General features: G+C 33.8%; 2 protein-coding genes across 2 annotated transcripts in view; both read right to left on the bottom strand.

Moving 5' to 3' along the window:
- LOC144437061 (uncharacterized) overlaps window positions 1-11,447 on the bottom strand; it is an 85,970-nt gene extending 74,523 nt beyond the window's left edge. Inside the window, exon 1 of the mRNA XM_078125928.1 lies at window positions 11,287-11,447. Coding sequence (XP_077982054.1) covers window positions 11,287-11,397 — 111 coding nt within the window. The 5' untranslated portion in view covers window positions 11,398-11,447. The remainder of the gene's footprint in view (window positions 1-11,286) is intronic.
- A 5,680-nt stretch (window positions 11,448-17,127) lies between these two features.
- The window catches only part of LOC144436586 (glypican-6-like), an 8,602-nt gene continuing 4,471 nt past the window's right edge, over window positions 17,128-21,258 (bottom strand). Inside the window, exons 5-8 of the mRNA XM_078125410.1 lie at window positions 20,952-21,079; window positions 20,305-20,594; window positions 18,755-18,939; window positions 17,128-18,172 (exon numbers count right to left, since the gene is read on the bottom strand). Of these exons, the coding sequence (XP_077981536.1) occupies window positions 18,138-18,172; window positions 18,755-18,939; window positions 20,305-20,594; window positions 20,952-21,079 (638 nt within the window). The 3' untranslated portion in view covers window positions 17,128-18,137. The remainder of the gene's footprint in view (window positions 18,173-18,754; window positions 18,940-20,304; window positions 20,595-20,951; window positions 21,080-21,258) is intronic.

Below are 21,258 nucleotides of genomic sequence, written 5' to 3'. Positions count from 1 at the left end.
GTGTCATGTGTATTTGTATCTTTTTAGTGTTATGTGTATTTGTATCTTTTTAGTGTCATGTGTAATTGTATCTTTTTAGTGTTATGTGTATTTGTATCTTTTTAGTGTCATGTACGTTTGTATCTTTTTAGTGTTATGTGTATTTGTATCTTTTTAGTGTCATGTGTATTTGTATCTTTTTAGTGTTATGTGTATTTGTATCTTTTTAGTGTTATGTGTATTTGTATCTTTTTAGTGTCATGTGTATTTGTATCTTTTTAGTGTTATGTGTATTTGTATCTTTTTAGTGTTATGTGTATTTGTATCTTTTTAGTGTCATGTGCATTTGTATCTTTTTAGTGTTATATATTGTGTATTTGTATCTTTTTAGTGTCATGTGTATTTGTATCTTTTTAGTGTTATGTGTATTTGTATCTTTTTAGTGTTATGTACATTTGTATCTCTTTAGTGTCATGTACGTTTGTATCTCTTTAGTGTTATGTACGTTTGTATCTTTTTAGTGTTATGTGTATTTGTATCTTTTTAGTGTCATGTACGTTTGTATCTTTTTAGTGTTATGTGTATTTGTATCTTTTTAGTGTTATGTGTATTTGTATCTTTTTAGTGTTATGTGTATTTGTATCTTTTTAGTGTTATGTGTATTTGTATCTTTTTAGCGTCATGTACGTTTGTATCTCTTTAGTGTCATGTACGTTTGTATCTTTTTAATGTCATGTACGTTTGTATCTTTTTAATGTCATGTACGTTTGTATCTTTTTAGTGTTATGTGTATTTGTATCTTTTTAGTGTCATGTACGTTTGTATCTCTTTAGTGTCATGTACGTTTGTATCTTTTTAGTGTCATGTACGTTTGTATCTTTTTAATGTCATGTGTATTTGTATCTTTTTAGTGTTATGTGTATTTGTATCTTTTTAGTGTCATGTGCATTTGTATCTTTTTAGTGTTATGTGTATTTGTATCTTTTTAGTGTTATGTGTATTTGTATCTTTTTAGTGTCATGTGTATTTGTATCTTTTTAGTGTTATGTGTATTTGTATCTTTTTAGCATTGTGTATTTGTATCTTTTTAGTGTCATGTGTATTTGTATCTTTTTAGTGTTATGTGTATTTGTATATTTTTAGTGTCATGTACGTTTGTATCTTTTTAGTGTCATGTACGTTTGTATCTTTTTAATGTCATGTGTATTTGTATCTTTTTATAGTGTCATGTACATTTGTATCTTTTTAGTGTCATGTACATTTGTATCTTTTTAGCGTCACGTGCATTCAATATTTTGATGTGTTACCTTCATTTTATCTCTTGCTTTTAATTTTCACTTGTGTTTTCTTTTGAATATTTTATTCAATTGTTGATTTCTAAAGTTTCCAAACTTTAGTTTTCAATTTCATTTACCTCCTTTTTGAGTGCATGTGGAAAGTCAATTTCGAATGCATTTTATGCATATGACAAAAAAGGTTTATATTTAAAATTTTCCATAAATATTAAAAATAATGCAATGTAACTTTCATCCCAACTGCCTCTTTAATCAAAATATATAGCAACCACAAAAAGTAATGAATAATCTTAACTAATGTTAAATCCAGTCAGAGACTCAAATAATGTTAGTCTGAAGACCAGAATTTTATTTCACAATCAAGTACAGCTTGCAATCCTCATAAACAATACATGCCGTCTATAAGTACTAATTGAAATGCCGTTATCAATCATTTAGTTCTACAAAGGCTAGCTATGTGTGTCATTTATAGATTTAATATATGTATTTACAACTAACAACCATTATACTACTACTGATAAAAGCAACATCAATCAGGCTGGTCTAGTCTTTTGTCGGACCATAATTGCCTAGATAAATTCTAATCTGACAGACAGGAGATTCCTGCATGGTAAATTTTGTCTGCTGACATTTCTCACATCAACAATTAAACACCCACAGGTACATTTTCAGAAAAGGTTAAGGCTACAACTACATCATGTGGACTAGAATATCCAAACTACTTTAGTTTTCTCAGATGCACTTAAACACATTACAGCTCGTTGAAAGTCTGTGTGATAGATATTGGCTACGATAAGACCATTTCACAAAAATGTAAGATAAGAGTGTAATGTCATGGCAATTTCTCTGCATATAACCATTAAATGCAAGTCAACTGTTTGAAAGAAAAAAGTGCATGTCAGAGACATGGCTGGAAAAAATGTATACCCGGAGAAAGTTGGATGATGAGATTTGTGGATGGAACGGTCACCTCTCCTACAGTGGCTACTCCCATCCACACACAGACTTTTATGATTTGGTAAGAGAATATCCTATAGGATCCTACTTGAAAATATCTTACATTGGAATCCTATTAATTATATTGCTATAAGGAAAATCTCATAAGATTTTGGCCCCTAGGATTCCTATAGGACAATCTTTTAGGAATACTTAAAAAAATAAGAATTCCTATAGGACTCACTTAGTATTCCTAAAAGACATCCTATTATAGTTATCCTTTAGTATTTTAATATCCCTAGATAACAATTTATATCTTTTAAAATTGCTTCAAGAATTCTTTTAAATTAGTATTCCTGAAAGACATCCCTAAATTAGTAATCCAAAACACTTTCTATTGAACTCCCTTAGTGTAGTATATTATAGCAATGCTGTACATGAACTATTGAAATCATTGTATTGAAATTACTCAGTATTAATATATATATATATATATATATATATATATATATATATATATATATATATATATATATATATATATATATATATATATATATATATATATATATATATATATATATATATATTGGTAAATACTGATTATAAATATTAAATACATATTGAAAACAAAGAATATGATAATATATACTAACTTTTCATTGCATAGATACTAGTTCTGTTACATGAAATGAATATATCATAAGTACACAGATACTGTAATTTTTCATAATGATAAAATAATCTAAATGGGTATATGGCATGCAACTATACTTTGAAAATTTTACTCAGTGTTAGTATTCTGAATTAAAATTTCAATTGTGATCAGGAGAGGGTATTGTTATTTAATAGTATCACCCAAAATTTCTAGGGAGGGGAACCCACCCCCACCCCACCACACTGCTCCAGCTAGTACATGTGGTGTATTCTTTTTATCTGTTCTGTTTGTATGGAATGTATTTTGATATAGTAATTATTTTGTATTCCATCATGCAGTATTGAAATAACTTATTTCAAAATTTGAAAAAAAAGGGATAAAACCTACTGTAACATGCTATATTTCCAACATTCTAAATACAATTCATACGCAAATCAGGAATATAATTTTTAAAAGTATTTTGAAGCACAAAAGAACCATTTACAGACACAGTTGTTGGTTTCATATGGAAAGTTAATCATATATAAATAGTTGTGAACCCTTATACTGACATGAATGTTACTTTGAGCAACAAAAACACCCATAATACAACCATATCCTCACAACTAAAACACCCATAATACAACGTACCATATCCTCAAAACAAAGACACCCATAATACAACCATATCAATCCTCACAACAAAGACACCCATAATACAACCATATCCTCACAACAAAGACACCCATAATACAACGTACCATATCCTCAAAACAAAGACACCCATAATACAACCATATCCTCACAACAAAGACACCCGGCAATAATACAACCATATCCTCACAACAAAAACACCCATAATACAATCATATCCTCACAACAAAGACACCCATAATACAACCATATCCTCACAACAAAGACACCCGGCCATAATACAACCATATCCTCACAACAAAGACACCCATAATACAATCATATATATCCTCAAAACAAAAACACCCATAATACAACCATATACTCACAACAAAAACACCCATAATACAATCATATCCTCAAAACAAAAACACCCATAATACAACCATATACTCACAACAAAAACACCCATAATACAATCATATCCTCACAACAAAGACACCCATAATACAATCATATCCTCACAACAAAGACACCCATAATACAACCATATCCTCACAACAAAAACACCCATAATACAATCATATCCTCACAACAAAGACACCCATAATACAACATACCATATCCTCACAACAAAGACACCCATAATACAATCATATCCTCACAACAAAGACACCCATAATACAACCATATCCTCACAACAAAAACACCCATAATACAACCATATCCTCACAACAAAGACACCCATAATACAACCATATATATCCTCAAAACAAAAACACCCATAATACAACCATATCCTCACAACATAAACACCCATAATACAATCATATCCTCACAACAAAGACACCCATAATACAACCATATCCTCACAACAAAAACACCCATAATACAACCATATCCTCACAACAAAGACACCCATATAATACAACCATATATATCCTCAAAACAAAAACACCCATAATACAACCATATCCTCACAACATAAACACCCATAATACAATCATATCCTCACAACAAAGACACCCATAATACAACGTACCATATCCTCAAAATAAAAACACCCATAATACAATCATATCCTCACAACATAAACACCCATAATACAACCATATCCTCACAACAAAAACACCCATAATACAACCATATCCTCACAACAAAGACACCCATAATACAATCATATCCCCACAACAAAGACACCCACAATACAACGTACCATATCCTCAAAACAAAAACACCCATAATACAATCATATCCTCACAACAAAGACACCCATAATACAACCATATCCTCACAACAAAAACACCCATAATACAACCATATCCTCACAACAAAAACACCCATAATACAACCATATCCTCACAACAAAGACACCCATAATACAACCATATCCTCACAACATAAACACCCATAATACAACCATATCCTCACAACAAAAACACCCATAATACAACCATATCCTCACAACAAAAACACCCATAATACAATCATATCCTCACAACAAAAACACCCATAATACAACCATATATATCCTCACAACAAAAACACCCATAATACAATCATATCCTCACAACAAAAACACCCATAATACAATCATATCCTCACAACAAAGACACCCATAATACAACATACCATATCCTCACAACAAAAACACCCATAATACAACCATATCCTCACAACATAAACACCCATAATACAACCATGTCCTCAAAACAAAGACACCCATAATACAACCATATCCTCACAACAAAGACACCCATAATACAATCATATCCTCACAACAAAGACACCCATAATACAACATACCATATCCTCACAACATAAACACCCATAATACAACCATGTCCTCAAAACAAAGACACCCATAATACAACCATATCCTCACAACAAAGACACCCATAATACAACCATATCCTCAAAACAAAAACACCCATATAATACAACCATATCCTCACAACAAAGACACCCATAATACAACGTACCATATCCTCACAACAAAGACACCCATAATACAACCATATCCTCACAACAAAGACACCCATAATACAACCATATCCTCACAACAAAGACACCCATAATACAACCATATCCTCACAACAAAGACACCCATAATACAACCATATCCTCACAACATAAACACCCATAATACAACCATATCCTCAAAACAAAAACACCCATAATACAACCATATCCTCACAACAAAGACACCCATAATACAACGTACCATATCCTCACAACAAAGACACCCATAATACAACCATATTCTCACAACAAAGACACCCATAATACAACCATATCCTCACAACAATGTGATATTGTTTGTAACATACAACTATATAGTTAGACTAGTGTTAGTCACCTAAGGGAATTTTCTTTGCAATAAATACTTTTAATATTAGTTCAGTGTTTTTAAAATACTGGTAGCTGTTTTTGTTCTGTTTTGTGTGTATTTATATTATGTCTGCATCAGTTCTCTTAACAGTAGTTATTCCTCATGGTGAGTTTTGTACTGATTCCAAATGTCCATACTTCTCTAATGACAAATTAAAGCTTATAGTTAACACAAAATATAGTTAAATTACACATAGTTGTATTGGAAACAAAATTTGGAGAAATATATAGTGATGTACATTATCTGAGCAAGTCTAATGTAACTAGTTTTCGTAGAAGACACATATTAAATATCCCTTTACTTCTATGTGACTGAATGCCAGGAGACATGATTTTAGATACATTGTGTCAACAAATAAAGACACATATCCCTTAACTTCTATGTGGCTGAATGGAGACATGATTTAGATAAATTGGTGGCAACAAATAAACAACCAAAAATATCCATCAGCTTGGTAGCTAGATCAAATGATTGCTTGTGTATTATATAACCTTTGTAAATCAACAAATAAATACTACAAAGTGTCTGATTGAGTAAAGTGATATGAGCACCAAAAATAATGCAAAAGTATGTTTATCTGGCTCTGCATTATCTATAAACATGCTCTAAAAGACATAGCCACACGTACTGTAATATGTAAGTAATAGCTCAACTTTGAAGGTCTACCTATAGGTTAAGATCAAGGTCAAAGGTCACTCATACCAGAAAGTTTGCATTTGATTATATGGGGTTAGGTACTTAAATAGAGTCTATGTATTGAATTTTTGAGTTATGCAGTAACAGTGATTTTTTACTACAAATATGGCTGTCATTCAGTAAAAATTACATGATTGAGCACCAAAAATAATGACGTATTCTTCTTTTCTTCAAAATTACTTGTAAACATGATTTAAAAGACATCAAGTAAACAATTTGTGTCTGTAATAGGCAGGAATTGGCTTCATTTTGATAATTGGCCAAGAAGGTCAAGAGTCACGTCTCAAAACTCTGACAAAAGATAACTTGCATCTGACAATATAGGGGTAGACACTTGAATGCCATGGAGTCTCTATGTATTATACTTTTTTGAGTTATGCGGTAAATAACGATTTTTAACTACAACTATGGTCGCCATTCAGTAAAAGTGACATGAGCACCAAACAGGTGTATAAGGGTAGTTCTTTCCTTCAATATTACTTTTTTTGGCAATTGGCAATATTAGTAAATACTACAATGTGTCTGTGATTGGCAGGAATTGGTTTGAGGGAGTTCAGGATATGTAAAGGGCCATTGTGCCAATATAGATACGAGCCAGGGATAATAATTGTAAAGTGCTTTGAGCACAGAGTGGGAACGCGCTATATAAAAACTAACATTATTTTTATTATTACTGTGAGTGGTGGTGTAAATGGTAAGGATACTGTAAAGGAACTAGACAAATCTGTAATGTACACTGGAGCCTTACAGTTCAGAGCTTTAAAAACAGAAAAATGATCTTGAATTCTACTCACGCCTTAACAGGAAGCCAATGCAACTCAGTGATTGTGACAAACTATCATCAAATTTCTTCAAGTCTTTAACAATGCGCAATGTTAAGGCCGCCATATTTTTAGTATAAATATTCTATTTCAGCAATTTTTTTTTACATAATTTTGATTTATGACCACAATTATCACTTATCACTTGTAATGTGGTATATAACATTTACGAATGCTTGATCTCCTCTGAATATCATTTTATTCCTACAATGAAGAATGCAAATAGTGACATCAGAATGTCACTGACATCACCATGCATGAACTTTGCATTGAATATAGTTTTACTATCAATAGGTCAACAAGTTTTCAGTCATTTTATTGGCATAGCAATTTTTCAATTTTTGCAACAAATTGCTTCATGCGTCGTCCTGTGTAACTAAGGCTTTAACAGCTTTAACTTCAGTGTTATGTTTTGTCTTTTTAATCTTTTGATTGACACAGCTTCTAAATGTGGACATGATTAAAATAGCAATATTTATAAAAGTATTGACCTGAATTAACAAACACAAACCTTCAATTTTTTCATTTAATTTGATTCATCAAAACTCTACACAGATGTGAGTGTTGGGTTCACAAAAGGCAACGACCTTGTATTTTATAGTATTATCAAATGTTTGAGTTTGAAGTAGACGTTAATGTCACCTTTCATGTCATATGCTTTTAGATTAAAATTTTGCTGCTGACAAAATAAAAATTAATAACAGCAAATCTGGTTTTTTTTTGTAAAAACATGTGTTGCTATGGTAACTCTTTATTGATACCACGGGCTTACATGCGTCACTGTTTGCATGGTATGAAATGACACTTATGAAAAATGGTGAAATATGGAAAATTTTATTGATTTTATTTTAATATATAAAATAAGCAGATCAGCTTTGTTGACAGAGAGTGTTTAATGATGTATTTAATGCATTTTCATCCTCTAGCATCTTGAATTCTGTCAGATTATTGTACTGAATCAGCTGACGTACGTCACGTATTGTACGTTTTGTATTCATGATCCTAATCCATGCCATCAATCAATCACTCAACCTCATAATGCCAACACTATTACGCTGTCCTCTCCCCAGCACTATCCCATCCTATTTACCATCCCCATTACTACCCTCAGCCAGTGTTTCAGTGCTAATGTCACTATGCATCATGTTGGCCTACATTTTGTTTAGAATTCATCTTTCTTCACAATAAGCTTCAGTGAACCTTGCAATGATTTTTGCCATGGACACTCTCCATATTTTGACAATAGATTAGGGTTGTCAGTGGCTGAGTGGTTAAACCACTTGCCTCTTACTATTGTGGTCGGGATTTGAACCCCATTCAGGGTTCGATTAAATTTACCATGCTGTAAGTAAGAAGAGTGTTGTTAAGTTTGACTCTACCGAACATCGCAGGTTTTCCCCGGGTATTCCGGTTTCCAACCCATGAGGGATTTGGCCCTCACTGGACTTCTTGGGAGACAAGTGTTTATGCTTAACTATCCAGTATAATTAAAGATTATTATAGATAGGACACATCTAAGAAATCAAATCTAAAACCAAATACTATTTTCAAAAGAAAACTAATGTTCACTAGCAAAGGACTTCCCTTTGATTGCCCCCACATGGTGATTCAGAGAATACTGGTATGTGACTTATGGGGTTTTAGATGATTTCCGGTTTTAGTACCTGATTTAATTGTTTCAATTATATTTGACTTCTGTCTCTATCCTACCCCTGAGAATACCCCACAGCTCAGCTGATTAGTCATAGTGGGTACTGATACATACATCAAACATTGAATTTTGTAATTGGTAAGAATTTTGTGATTGATTAATAAAGACATGATGTTAATGACTGTGTGGGTGGTTGTGGATGGATTTTAAATTACATCTCATGCATCTCAGGACTTCTAGAGTAACGACTTTGACTAGATTTGAGTGAAGGTATAAATTGTAACGATACTATATTATAGGAACTAGACTAAAGTGATCCCATAAGTGATATGCAAATGAGGAATAAATATGTTACTTTTTGGTCAAAAATCTTTAATTCCAAAAATACTTAGCTGATTTGGCTGAAATTTCACAGGGATGTGTCTGGGGATTACAGATAAAGAGCTATTAATCACACGATGATCCTGTGAGTGATATTTGCAAATTAGGGCTAAAAACGTGATGTTATGGGTCAGATGTCTCGCAGGAATATTACTATTAGGCAGATAGAAATTTTATTGATCTCATTAAAATCATTACAAATTGTATGAAGTACTTAACATAATGTAACAAGTACATGTCAGTATTGGTATTGATCTTTTTTTATTTTTATGTTAGGCCTAAACAAAATAAAGGCCTAGGGTGGTTCCGATTACGCTCAATTTTTCGAATAGGTGGGTAGGTAGATTTGTTTTGTTTTTTTTGTTTTTTTTTGTTAAGGTAGTTATGTTTTCCATTGTTTTCTATATGGTCTCTATGTTATTGATTTCTTCTCATTACAGATTGGGAGAACAGTTTTATAATGCCAGTTTCGGCATCCACCATATTTCTTGCGAGACTTCATAATTTTCACGATTTTATTTATTTTTTTATTTTTTTAAAGTTTAGGATCAGCATGAAAAACTAGGTGGGGTCAGGTAACCGGCACCAAAAAACTTTTTTTTTAATTAGGCTTTAGGAGGTCATGACAACTACATTTCGAATTTCTGGGGGGGGGGGGGGGGGGGGTTGAGGTAATTTTTTTCTCAAATTACATTTTGAAAAGTTTAGGGTCGACAGGAAACATAAGGCTACATGATCAGAACAATATAATTTTGTTGTCCTGCTGCATATGTGCTAATTTATTACTGTTATAGAGTTCATTGTTTTACGTCTTTGACAATTATCATCAATTTAATTGCTATCCCAATAAGTGACATGTGTACATGAAAAGAAATGTCTACTATCATTAAACTTTTTTCTTCTTTTTCATGAAGTAATTACAATTTTCATTCCTTAGATAACAAAAGTAAATTTTTACATATTTTGTCTGCAGATGATAAACTTTTTCTTGGAAACTTTCTTGTTAATGTAAAAAATATAGCAGTTGGCTAAATGATTGTATTTTATTTACTTATTTTTGTATGCTTTACCATGCTCACTAAAGCATGATGTTACGCAATAAAGATTGATTTGATTGATTAATTGATCATAGAACATTATATCTTTTTTGATGATTTAGCACATCCACCATATAGAGAGTAATTATTATCATAATGTACATATTATTCATTGATTGATAAGGTTCGTCTATCGCTATAGATGTTTTCTTTGTATTTTTCCGATGCATGTTTACATATTCTTTGTAACTTTATAAATGTAGATGTTTGTTTAATTTGTTTTGGAAAAGGGTGACATAATTCCGAAGGGGCTGAGCAGATGTATATCACTCCATATATTTATTGCAATTTATCCGTTTATTTTTTTCTATTTGTTTATTTATTATATAGTCGGAAGTCCTATATTTATTGCAATCTATTTATTTATTTATTTATTTATTTATTTATTTATTTATCTATCTATTTATTTATTTATTTATTATGTTACATCACAGGCAAGTCAAAATTATACAATCTGATAAAACTTAAAAGTATACATGTACAATAGACTACAACAGGGTAGAAAGACCAGCGACAAACAAAAAAATAATGATTACACATCTGTTGCTACAATACAATTGTAATTTGTATTTAAAAATTCGTTCGACGGGGCGGTCTGTCTGTCGCCAAGAACTCTAGCCGAGTCGGCCACACACAACCGTCCTTCCGTTGTAAAAAGTTTTGAGTAATATAATACTAGTAAGCTACGACTTGCCCTTTAAATAGTGCGATACATAATCGAGTGACCAAACTACACACAACTACAACAATGTAAATAAAATCACCTACCAATGAACAATATCGCGTGGGCTGTGTGATTCCACATGTTGCATCGTAGGGGTCAATTTGTAAGCTGACTGCATCCTTATTCATTGTATCCAGCGATGTCAATCTCGCCATACAGGCATGGTACCTAATTTCGCCATTGACAGTCTCTTCGCACACTTCTCCAATGCAGTCGATGTATGGTAAAACGCACAATATCAAAATAACGCCAAAATAAGGACATGTAAATAAATTGCAAACGTGGCGAATCAAAATTGCCGCCATATCTCACTGATTTCCGCAAATATGCGAGATGTGTTCACTTCCCCGTTATTGAAACATTTCGCGATGCGCTCTCCATACACCCATGGAAAATTGTGAAAGTGTGCGGTAACTTGCAACTGTATAAATATGGAATACTGCGATTGATGCACGATTTCGAAACATCGCTGCACATAAAGCCGTCTGCATCATTGCATCGGTGTCATCAACGTAGAGCCAGCGATGCAGACAACAGATGCCGCCACTATCAAGGCCCTGTAACATGCATACATAACGCAGGTAAAAAAAAAAAACTATTTGGAAACACTCACGTTTCCACATTACATATTGTATGCCTTCAGGTTCATACCGCATACACGTGCATCATGTAATGTGATCAATCAATGGTCGCTCTCACTCTCACTCAAAGGTCTATCTGGGTTGAAGTTAGTCTGTATTCAGACGCAGATTATATTTTGTCGTATTCCTCAAAAACCTTCTGAAATATGTTTTAAAATACTAGTTGTGTGCAAATACACTACAGTATACTAAGCTTGTACAGAACTCGCGCTACTCACTCACTGAGGATTCGAACACCTAAAATATAATTACGGAACGCCCTATCCTGCGCACACCGTGTTTAATACTATTAATTATTTCAGCGGTAACAATAGTATTAAAGTTAAATTACAAAAAGTCAAGACGACTGTTGAAAGTCTAGGTTGAAGTTTAATAAGCCGCACACATATACTTCATAAGTAACCCGGCTTCAACGCGACAATCTCGCTGGCGCTTCGCTTGCCTTGGAACATGTGGAACAGCAGTTGCGCGAAGAACACGAATAGATTCCAACTTGAATCATTTGTGAATTGCTTTCGATAAACGAAATACTTACTGGGATGTGGCCAAGGGAAGTCGCTGTAAACGTATAGAAGCTGGTAAATCTGATTCTGAGATTTTTATTTTGAACCCAAGCAGTTTTGTTAATGGATATCACTGTCAAGTATTCTTACTATCTCAACGCAGTTACACGTTTTATGAACGACCGCTGCAAAACACTTCAAAATACATTCAAAAACATGGACCATAACTTCTCGGCCTTGGAAAAAACCGAAACGAAGCACAAGAACGATGAAGACGTTCTGAATGGTTTCGACAAGTTCAAGGTGAAAATTTCAGACTTGAAAGGTCAAGTAAAGGAGTGTAAAGTCTTAGAAGACATTGTGCAAAAGATGGAGAAATTAGACGAAGAAATACAGTCACTGAAAGAAGATGGAGATTCAACGAGGGGAGATATGGTTCGAATGGAGCGAAAGATCGACAGAATGTTGCTGGAAGTCCGAGAATGTCGGTATTTGAATAAAATATTGACAAGGCTCGAAGAGGAGGATTTGAAAGTATGGTACAATGCCATTTCTGAAGTTGAGGAACAGTTTGTGGAAGAAGACGAAGTCTAAATTTGACATGATTCGGACAAGATTAAAGGAACGGGAGAAAATAAGATGCAACCTATATACATTTCCTGTCAAATGACACGCATTTACTTCTAGTTCTGAAGTTCTTTTAGGACCGACAAAAATACTAGAATTGATACGAACGGACATATAAACATCCAGCATGCATGTGTATGTAGATTTTAATAGCTATATAAACTGAGTACACTTTAAGCTTATTTCTAAATGCGATTCTCGTAACGTTACTGGCAATTGAAAGTACACTAAGTCTTGACGATTTAGTAGATGTTAGATTAGAATAACAAGTTTGGATACTAATATGTGAATAATTCAAGCTTCGACTTATGCAGTTTTATTGATGACGTGTGTGTTTCTGAGTGCTTTTGTCATTCTTTTCCTCCCATGGCATTCTTAGAACTGTTGATTGCATAGTAGGGACTTCTTGTACATTTTATACGTATATTTTGCATCATTTATAAGTCATATCCTAGTACCAGGTTTAATTCAGTCATACATTGATTCAGTATGGGAGTACGTTTTAAAATGCAGAAAATAATGCATAAGTAATGGTAATTTGCACAATTGGGCAATATGTTAACGATGCAAGCTCCAAATTTCATATAGTTTCATGTAATTAATTTTTCCATTAAGGTGTACATCATGTATAATACCTATAGCTCAGAATTTTGCACTCCACCAATGTGTGTAAGACTAAAAAGTTATGACTTTGCCCTATCTAACGGAAGGCTTTCACATTTTATGCAGGACTCACGCGTTATGCATATCTATCAAAGCGTCACAAACCTGAAACATTTACATGTAATAATGTACAGAAACTGTTACAAATATGCCATATAATCTGCCTGTGTATATTCCAATAAACATATCATTTTTGGAGAGGTTATTTCTTTTGTGAATTATCTTTTCATTTATTTATTTTGCATTTGTCATGTCTTTTTAATGCCAGTTTGTATCAGTAATCTAGCTTAGGTCTAAAAAAAATAATCGTTTTCCCCGGTTACACAACCCCACCTAGCTTTTCACTGCCGACTCTAAACTTTTTTTTTAAGTATTCGAGAAAAACTTAAATCAAATTTTAAAAAAATTGTGAAGTCTCACGAGAAAGTGGAGGCGGCAACTGACATCAACTTAAAAAGACAAAATAAAACTGTTCTTCCAATCTGCAATGGCTGTTACATGTACATCTGATATAAAGAAATAAACAACACAGAGACCATTTGGAAAACAATGGAAAACATGAACTAGTCACTCACACAGAAAAATATATAATAAATTAAAATAAAATAAAACAAAATTCTACCTACCCCACCTATTCTGATATTGAGCGTAATTGGAACAATACAATTTTTTATTAAGTCTATATTACACCCATCACATAAAATTTCGCACCGTAGTGCGTGTGCAGACTCCATTAAAACATTATTCCTCTTGTGGTACAGGTCTGTGTAAGAGAAGACAGCAATGGGTTGTAACAGATGTACCAGCCACGGGCCTGTAATCATCTAGTTTTCGCCTTAAATTGTATTGCTGTTGGTACTACAATTCTGATTACATTAAACTCTCTGTCAAAGTGCATTATTTTTTGTATGTGACAGCACTGTTGTGTACATGACTATGCCATGCAGGATGTATATGCAGGTGTGTCACATGTCTGTTTTTCACGCTGTATCTTCATACACTTACAAAATGACTGCAGCAGCCCGTTCATGATCAAATATCTGTAATACATTCACTACACACATGTATATACACACCAGTACCAATAAACATCATATCATCGAGTAGCATGAGTATAGCTCTTAACTCTTACAAAATTAGCAGATATTGTAGCACACACACACACACTGGATACACGTGCACATTTGTAAGCACATTGTGATTTAGTCCTGTGATCACAACAATGTATACCTGACCAAAATCAATTAAATTTGATTTATCGATTATACAGCTATAAAAATAATACGCCAGTCAACAGGTGATCAAGGTGTACGATATTACTCAAAAGTTATTGTACCTAACAAAACATTTTCTACAGGTGATCAAGGTGTACGATATTACTCGTAAGTTATTGTACCTAACAAAACATTTTCTACAGGTGATCAAGGTGTACGATATTACTCGTAAGTTATTGTACCTAACAAAACATTTTCTACAGGTGATCAAGGTGTACGATATTACTCGTAAGTTATTGTACCTAACAAAACATTTTCTACAGGTGATCAAGGTGTACGATATTACTCGTAAGTTATTGTACCTAACAAAACATTTTCTACAGGTGATCAAGGTGTACGATATTACTCGTAAGTTATTGTACCTAACAAAACATTTTCAACAGGTGATCAAGGTGTACGATATTACTCATAAGTTATTGTACCTAACAAAACATTTTCTACAGGTGATCAAGGTGTACGATATTACTCGTAAGTTATTGTACCTAACAAAACATTTTCTACAGGTGATCAAGGTGTACGATATTACTCGTAAGTTATTGTACCTAACAAAACATTTTCAACAGGTGATCAAGGTGTACGATATTACTCGTAAGTTATTGTACCTAACAAAACATTTTCAACAGGTGATCAAGGTGTACGATATTACTCGTAAGTTATTGTACCTAACAAAACATTTTCAACAGGTGATCAAGGTGTACGATATTACTCATAAGTTATTGTACCTAACAAAACATTTTCTACAGGTGATCAAGGTGTACGATATTACTCGTAAGTTATTGTACCTAACAAAACATTTTCAACAGGTGATCAAGGTGTACGATATTACTCGTAAGTTATTGTACCTAACAAAACATTTTCTACAGGTGATCAAGGTGTACGATATTACTCGTAAGTTATTGTACCTAACAAAACATTTTCTACAGGTGATCAAGGTGTACGATATTACTCTTAAGTTATTGTACCTAACAAAACATTTTCAACAGGTGATCAAGGTGTACGATATTACTCATAAGTTATTGTACCTAACAAAACATTTTCAAAACACACGTTCCAGTTGCAGCTTTCAAAATCAACAGTGTAAAAACAAGTTTCTCTTTTCTCATTTCTGTACATATCATTGACACATAGTTCCGTACATAAAGCAAGCGATGATAACATGTCCAGATAACTTGATCGAAGTACAAATTAACCCCATTGTCTTTCAGACAATGGGACAATGTCTACTGCGCTAACGAGCAGACCTCGTTAGCCGGCGGCGCAGTAGACAGCGCTCAGTCTCAGAAGGTCGTGAATTCTATATCCTCATTCGAGGCATTTTTTGCAGCAAGTTTAAAGGGTCGAGAATTTGAAGATACACAATCTAACATAAACATAGCTAAAATGCGCCTTTTTCTCTATAATACATGGACTTTGCTGTTTTATCTTTAAATAGCCTGTTATAAGAATTAATCATATTTCTCTATTTTCAAAACTCATATCGATGAACACCTGCGCGCGCGCGCGCGCGAGAGAGAGAGAGAGAGAGAGAGAGAGAGAGAGAGAGAGAGAGAGAGAGAGAGAGAGAGAGAGAGAGAGAGAGAGAGAGAGAGAGAGAGAGAGAGAGAGAGAGAGAGAGAGAGAGAGAGAGAGAGAGAGAGAATATAACATTAAGAAAATCATGGTCGTGTAGAGTTTCTCAAAATTACACATGGATTTTTTGATATAATGACATACAGTTAATTTGAAGCAATTATTATTACAACTAGTTCATTCTCATCGTATCGTATCATCATTCTCTTTTCATCATTTCATAACTCTATAGAACCGTGACGTTGATTGTTAATTGTCATCACACCTCATTTCATCACAAATAACATGACATCTGCACCACATTACGTCACTTAACATCACATTACATCACTTCATTATTTAATACATGCATGCTGCCATGTAATTCAAACAAACCAGAGAAATAAGTTGCGGTAATCATATATATTTAACAGTATTCATTTTGCAATCGTAACGTCTTGAGTCCTAGCTGTCTGAAAAGGAATGGGTAATTTGCCTGTTGTACAGTATCAGCCTGAAAAGAGGTAGAGATTTCCTCCCGGTAGCCACACACCTCTAGTTTAATACCAATGCCCTATACTCTACAATGATACTCTGGTAGCTAGCATTCAAGAAGTACAGCAACATCATTATGTCGAAGTATGTGTATTATATTAAAATTGAAACATCTATAGTATAATCTATAAGATAATACATTATACAATGGTCAACAAACAGAATCGTTATAATCCTCGAGTGAATCGCATATAAACCGAGTAATGCGGTTGCTGGTGGTGCTCCACAAGTTTCGTTGGCGGGGTGAGACAAAGGAAACAGTGGCTCAACAACGACAAAGTCATGGCCTTGTAGTCATTTTCGACCACTAAAACATTGCTGCAGTGTATGTGTTATGAAAAAGACTGGCATCAGTATCGTTAGCACAGTACTTAGCGCGTCAGTCTCATAATCTGAAGGTCGTGATTTCGATCCTCACACGGGGTATTTTTTTGTATAATTTGATTTTCTGATGTGCCAATTTACTTAATTTTAAATGTATTTCTATTCAAGTTAGATGTTTAGATAGATGTGGAAAGTACATTTGGTGAAGTGTACTATATTTCATGTGACCAAGGGTAAAATTCACACTGACATCATTTTCAAGAACACATTTCGGTGTTTTTTTCAATTAATATCCCCGTTAACTCATGCTAATATGTAGAAGTGAATATGATGTGTTGAGAAGCCTAATAACACGCACCGATTTCATAATTTTATGCAACCTCCTGAATATTGATTAAATTAAATTCACATATACAAGGTATTTACTGTATTCCCTAATATTTGAAAGACACATAATTATAAATCTAAATATGCAAATTTGCATAATATATCTATCAGTATGATAATACTATTACATTACAATATTACATAATAGAAGAAATGTCATAACCTCGAAGAACGACAGGTTGGTGGCGTTAGTTAAGTCAATATAAACGACAGGTAGGTGGCGTTAGTTAAGTCAATATAACAATGTCACGTGGTCGCGAACCATCATAAATAGACAAGCTTAATATTGACACAGGGATGTCATTCAAGCCTCACTTATAATTATATCGGTCGAGTAACGGATAGACGATGCAATGACTTACACGGCGACTGTTCATGGGCTTTGACCCGATCCGGACTCTTCCATATCTGAAATGAACACAGGAAAACGTTTTTTGTTTGCATTAATTCTGTCTGTCTGTCTGTCTGTCTGTCTGTCTGTCTGTCTGTCTGTCTGTCTGTCCGTCTGTGCGCGCGTGTCTATCTATATACCTATCTGTCTGTCTGTCTGTCTGTCTGTCTGTCTGTATGTATGTATGTATGTATATATGTATGTATGTATGTATGTATGTATGTATGTATGTATGTATGTATGTATGTATGTATGTATGTCTGTCTATCTGTGTGTATGTGCATATGATATGAGAGTCTGTGAGTCTGTGAAGGTTTTCTGAATTCTATGGCAAATAAGTTCTATACGAAAAAATGTTGTCATCGTCTCAAAATATGCCTTTTAATTACGGCACCGTCCAAAAAGACACATCATCGTAAAAACACAGGCGTCTATACGGCAATGTCCAAGAAGCGGAAGAGGCCCTTTTACGGCGTAGTCAAACTTTTCTCTGAAAACATATGGCCTTGCTTGGGGAGAATGCATTTTATAAGGAAAACCTAAATTCGATGGATTATGGATTGGCATTATTCCTGATCAAAACAAACTTTTTTTCTCACCGTCTTCGAAATCGTCGTGACCACTCAAGTCTTTGCCATTATATGCACTGCGTAGGAACTGAGACATTCTGTTCAATTTCTGTTTCTGTCTACAAACAACTCCGGCCTCATCCCTTATCTTTTCGTTCCCAGTCAGATCTCCACACACATATTCTGTCATACCATCACTGATTTCGTTAACGTCACTAAAATCCAAGAACAGGTAACAGACATTTTCAGACACTTTAATGTAAATAATACTTATGTAGATAATTCAAATCCCACGGAAAGTAGGAGAAACATGCCAGACACACAGGCAGGTTTATAATACCAAATGCTGCTGTGTTTTGAATAAGTTGTGTAAATTCCCCATCAATATGCAAAGATTTGATCGCACAACAGTTTCATAATTGTCGAATTAACTGGTAGCCAGTATTAACATATTATTTTTTTTAATTGCAATTAATGAAAGCTTAAGCCATTCTAGTCGTACAGCATCCCTCTCCAACTTATTTTGAACCCAAACAAATGAAATACGACCCTATTCAAGTTTTAAAATGTTAGAATTCACAACCAGGTTTAATGTTATCAAGGGTTTCCCCCCGAGAGTAAACCAATACACAGCTTAATACATCACAGTCTGTAAGGTACGCCGTGACCGGGCGCCCTCACACAGTGAGTGCGGAACGGCAGGATGTATGTTACAGTCTAAAGCTATCAGGATTTGTGTCATTCCACTAGAGTCACTTTTCATTGTAATCACATTTTATCCTAATTCACTTAATTGTTTCTCCATCCTGAAAGTAAACGATGATGTTGCTCCTGTTAAGTAACAGTTTCTTACAAACAATATGTGTTCAACACCCACATGCCTACATGTATGCTAATTCGATTCAGATATACTGAATTTAAAAATGTTGTCAGTTTCCCAACTTTATAGTATTCACTCGGCTAATTACGTTCCATTCAAACCAAAATTAATCAATATCCATTTTATAATAGTAATGATGAAAATAATAATTAGTTTACCCCGGAAGATAAATATGTTTCAATTTTCGCCGGTGAAATTAGATAGTCCCTCGCATGTGAATATTAATGACGATAATGTTGACAACCTGGAAAGTCATACTGTATTGAATATTATCGCACTTTCCACCATTAATTTCAAGCAATGTATACTCATGGCAAACAATAGCTATTTCATGTCGGTGGGCAAAATATCTCCTCTTTTCATCACTTACCATAACTTACTTATTTTGTATTATAATTAACGTTTGTTGTTGTTGTTGTTGTTGTTGTTGTTGTTGTTGTTGTTTTCTTTGAAAACGGACATATATCCTTTTCTTCCTCAAGCATAGGAACTGCCGTATTGTCATTAGCAAGTATGAGCCATACAATTTGTGGATTATCACAAGTTCCAATTAAATTAAATTGCAAATAAAGTGATTTTTGTGGTGTAGAATGGCCTTGAAAGAAAACTAATTCAACTATAGTTTTGCTATAACCCTAATAACTGTTACATGTTTGTATGTGACAATACCAGTACTTGACGAGTGTATTAAATCCTTTACCTGCCAACGTTTTGACCATTCCAGCATGGACGTGATGCTTTACTGGGTTTATTAGCTGTAGTGAACCGATCACACATCGATCTAGGCATGTTTATCCATAGATCCTCCGCCGCTTCTAGGTGAGGTATAATATCTTCAACTATATTGGAAATTTCATGATCACGGCCATGAGCTTTGGAGCGACGAGACCTTATTTTAGGATATTGGTAAGACGTCATCTCTAGATTTGCTGAGTGTTTATATGTGTGTCGACGGCCACGACGGCCAGGTGTACCACAAGTTTCAAACACCTGCATGTAAAACATATTTTTACAATTACTAATATTAGACATAGAAGAAGATAATGAAAATAAGAAATGCGGCTTTACACTCTTCGAAGGAGGAAATGTTCATGTACTATATATGATGTCTTTATCTTCTCTTCTCTTCTCTTCTCTTCTCTTCTCTTCTCTGCTCTGTTCTGCTCTGCTCTGCTCTATTCTATTCTATTCTACTCTGAACTACTCTACTCTACTTCGGTCGTTTGTCGTATCGTATCAGAAGAATATCTGATATCTAGCAATTTCAACAGTTTCAGAATATCTTACTGTATTATACATTTATCAGTTTACATTTTCAGACATTAGAGAATTCACATATTACTTTACCATTTTCAAGAGATCGATGTTTTCTTGTGCGGTCATTATGCCCTCAGATATTAAGATGTCCGAAAGTATCAGTACTGACTTGGCATCAAAACGAGTGTCAAGGCGGTCAGACAGCTTTACCATATTTTCTTGAAAATTGAAAAAAGAGGAGAAATTAAAAAGTCATGACAGTCGATTCTGCTTATAAGAAGACTAGAGAAATCAACAATTTCAATATAGTTACATAAAATTATCGAATTATTACAGCAACACAAATAATTGTAGAAAGTTACATAGTCCATGTTTATCAGAAACCTTTTCATCATCA

This window comes from Glandiceps talaboti, chromosome 6 (assembly GCF_964340395.1).
Source record: "Glandiceps talaboti chromosome 6, keGlaTala1.1, whole genome shotgun sequence".
In the NCBI taxonomy this organism is placed as follows: domain Eukaryota; kingdom Metazoa; phylum Hemichordata; class Enteropneusta; family Spengelidae; genus Glandiceps; species Glandiceps talaboti.
This window is presented reverse-complemented; position numbering and strand designations above follow the sequence as displayed.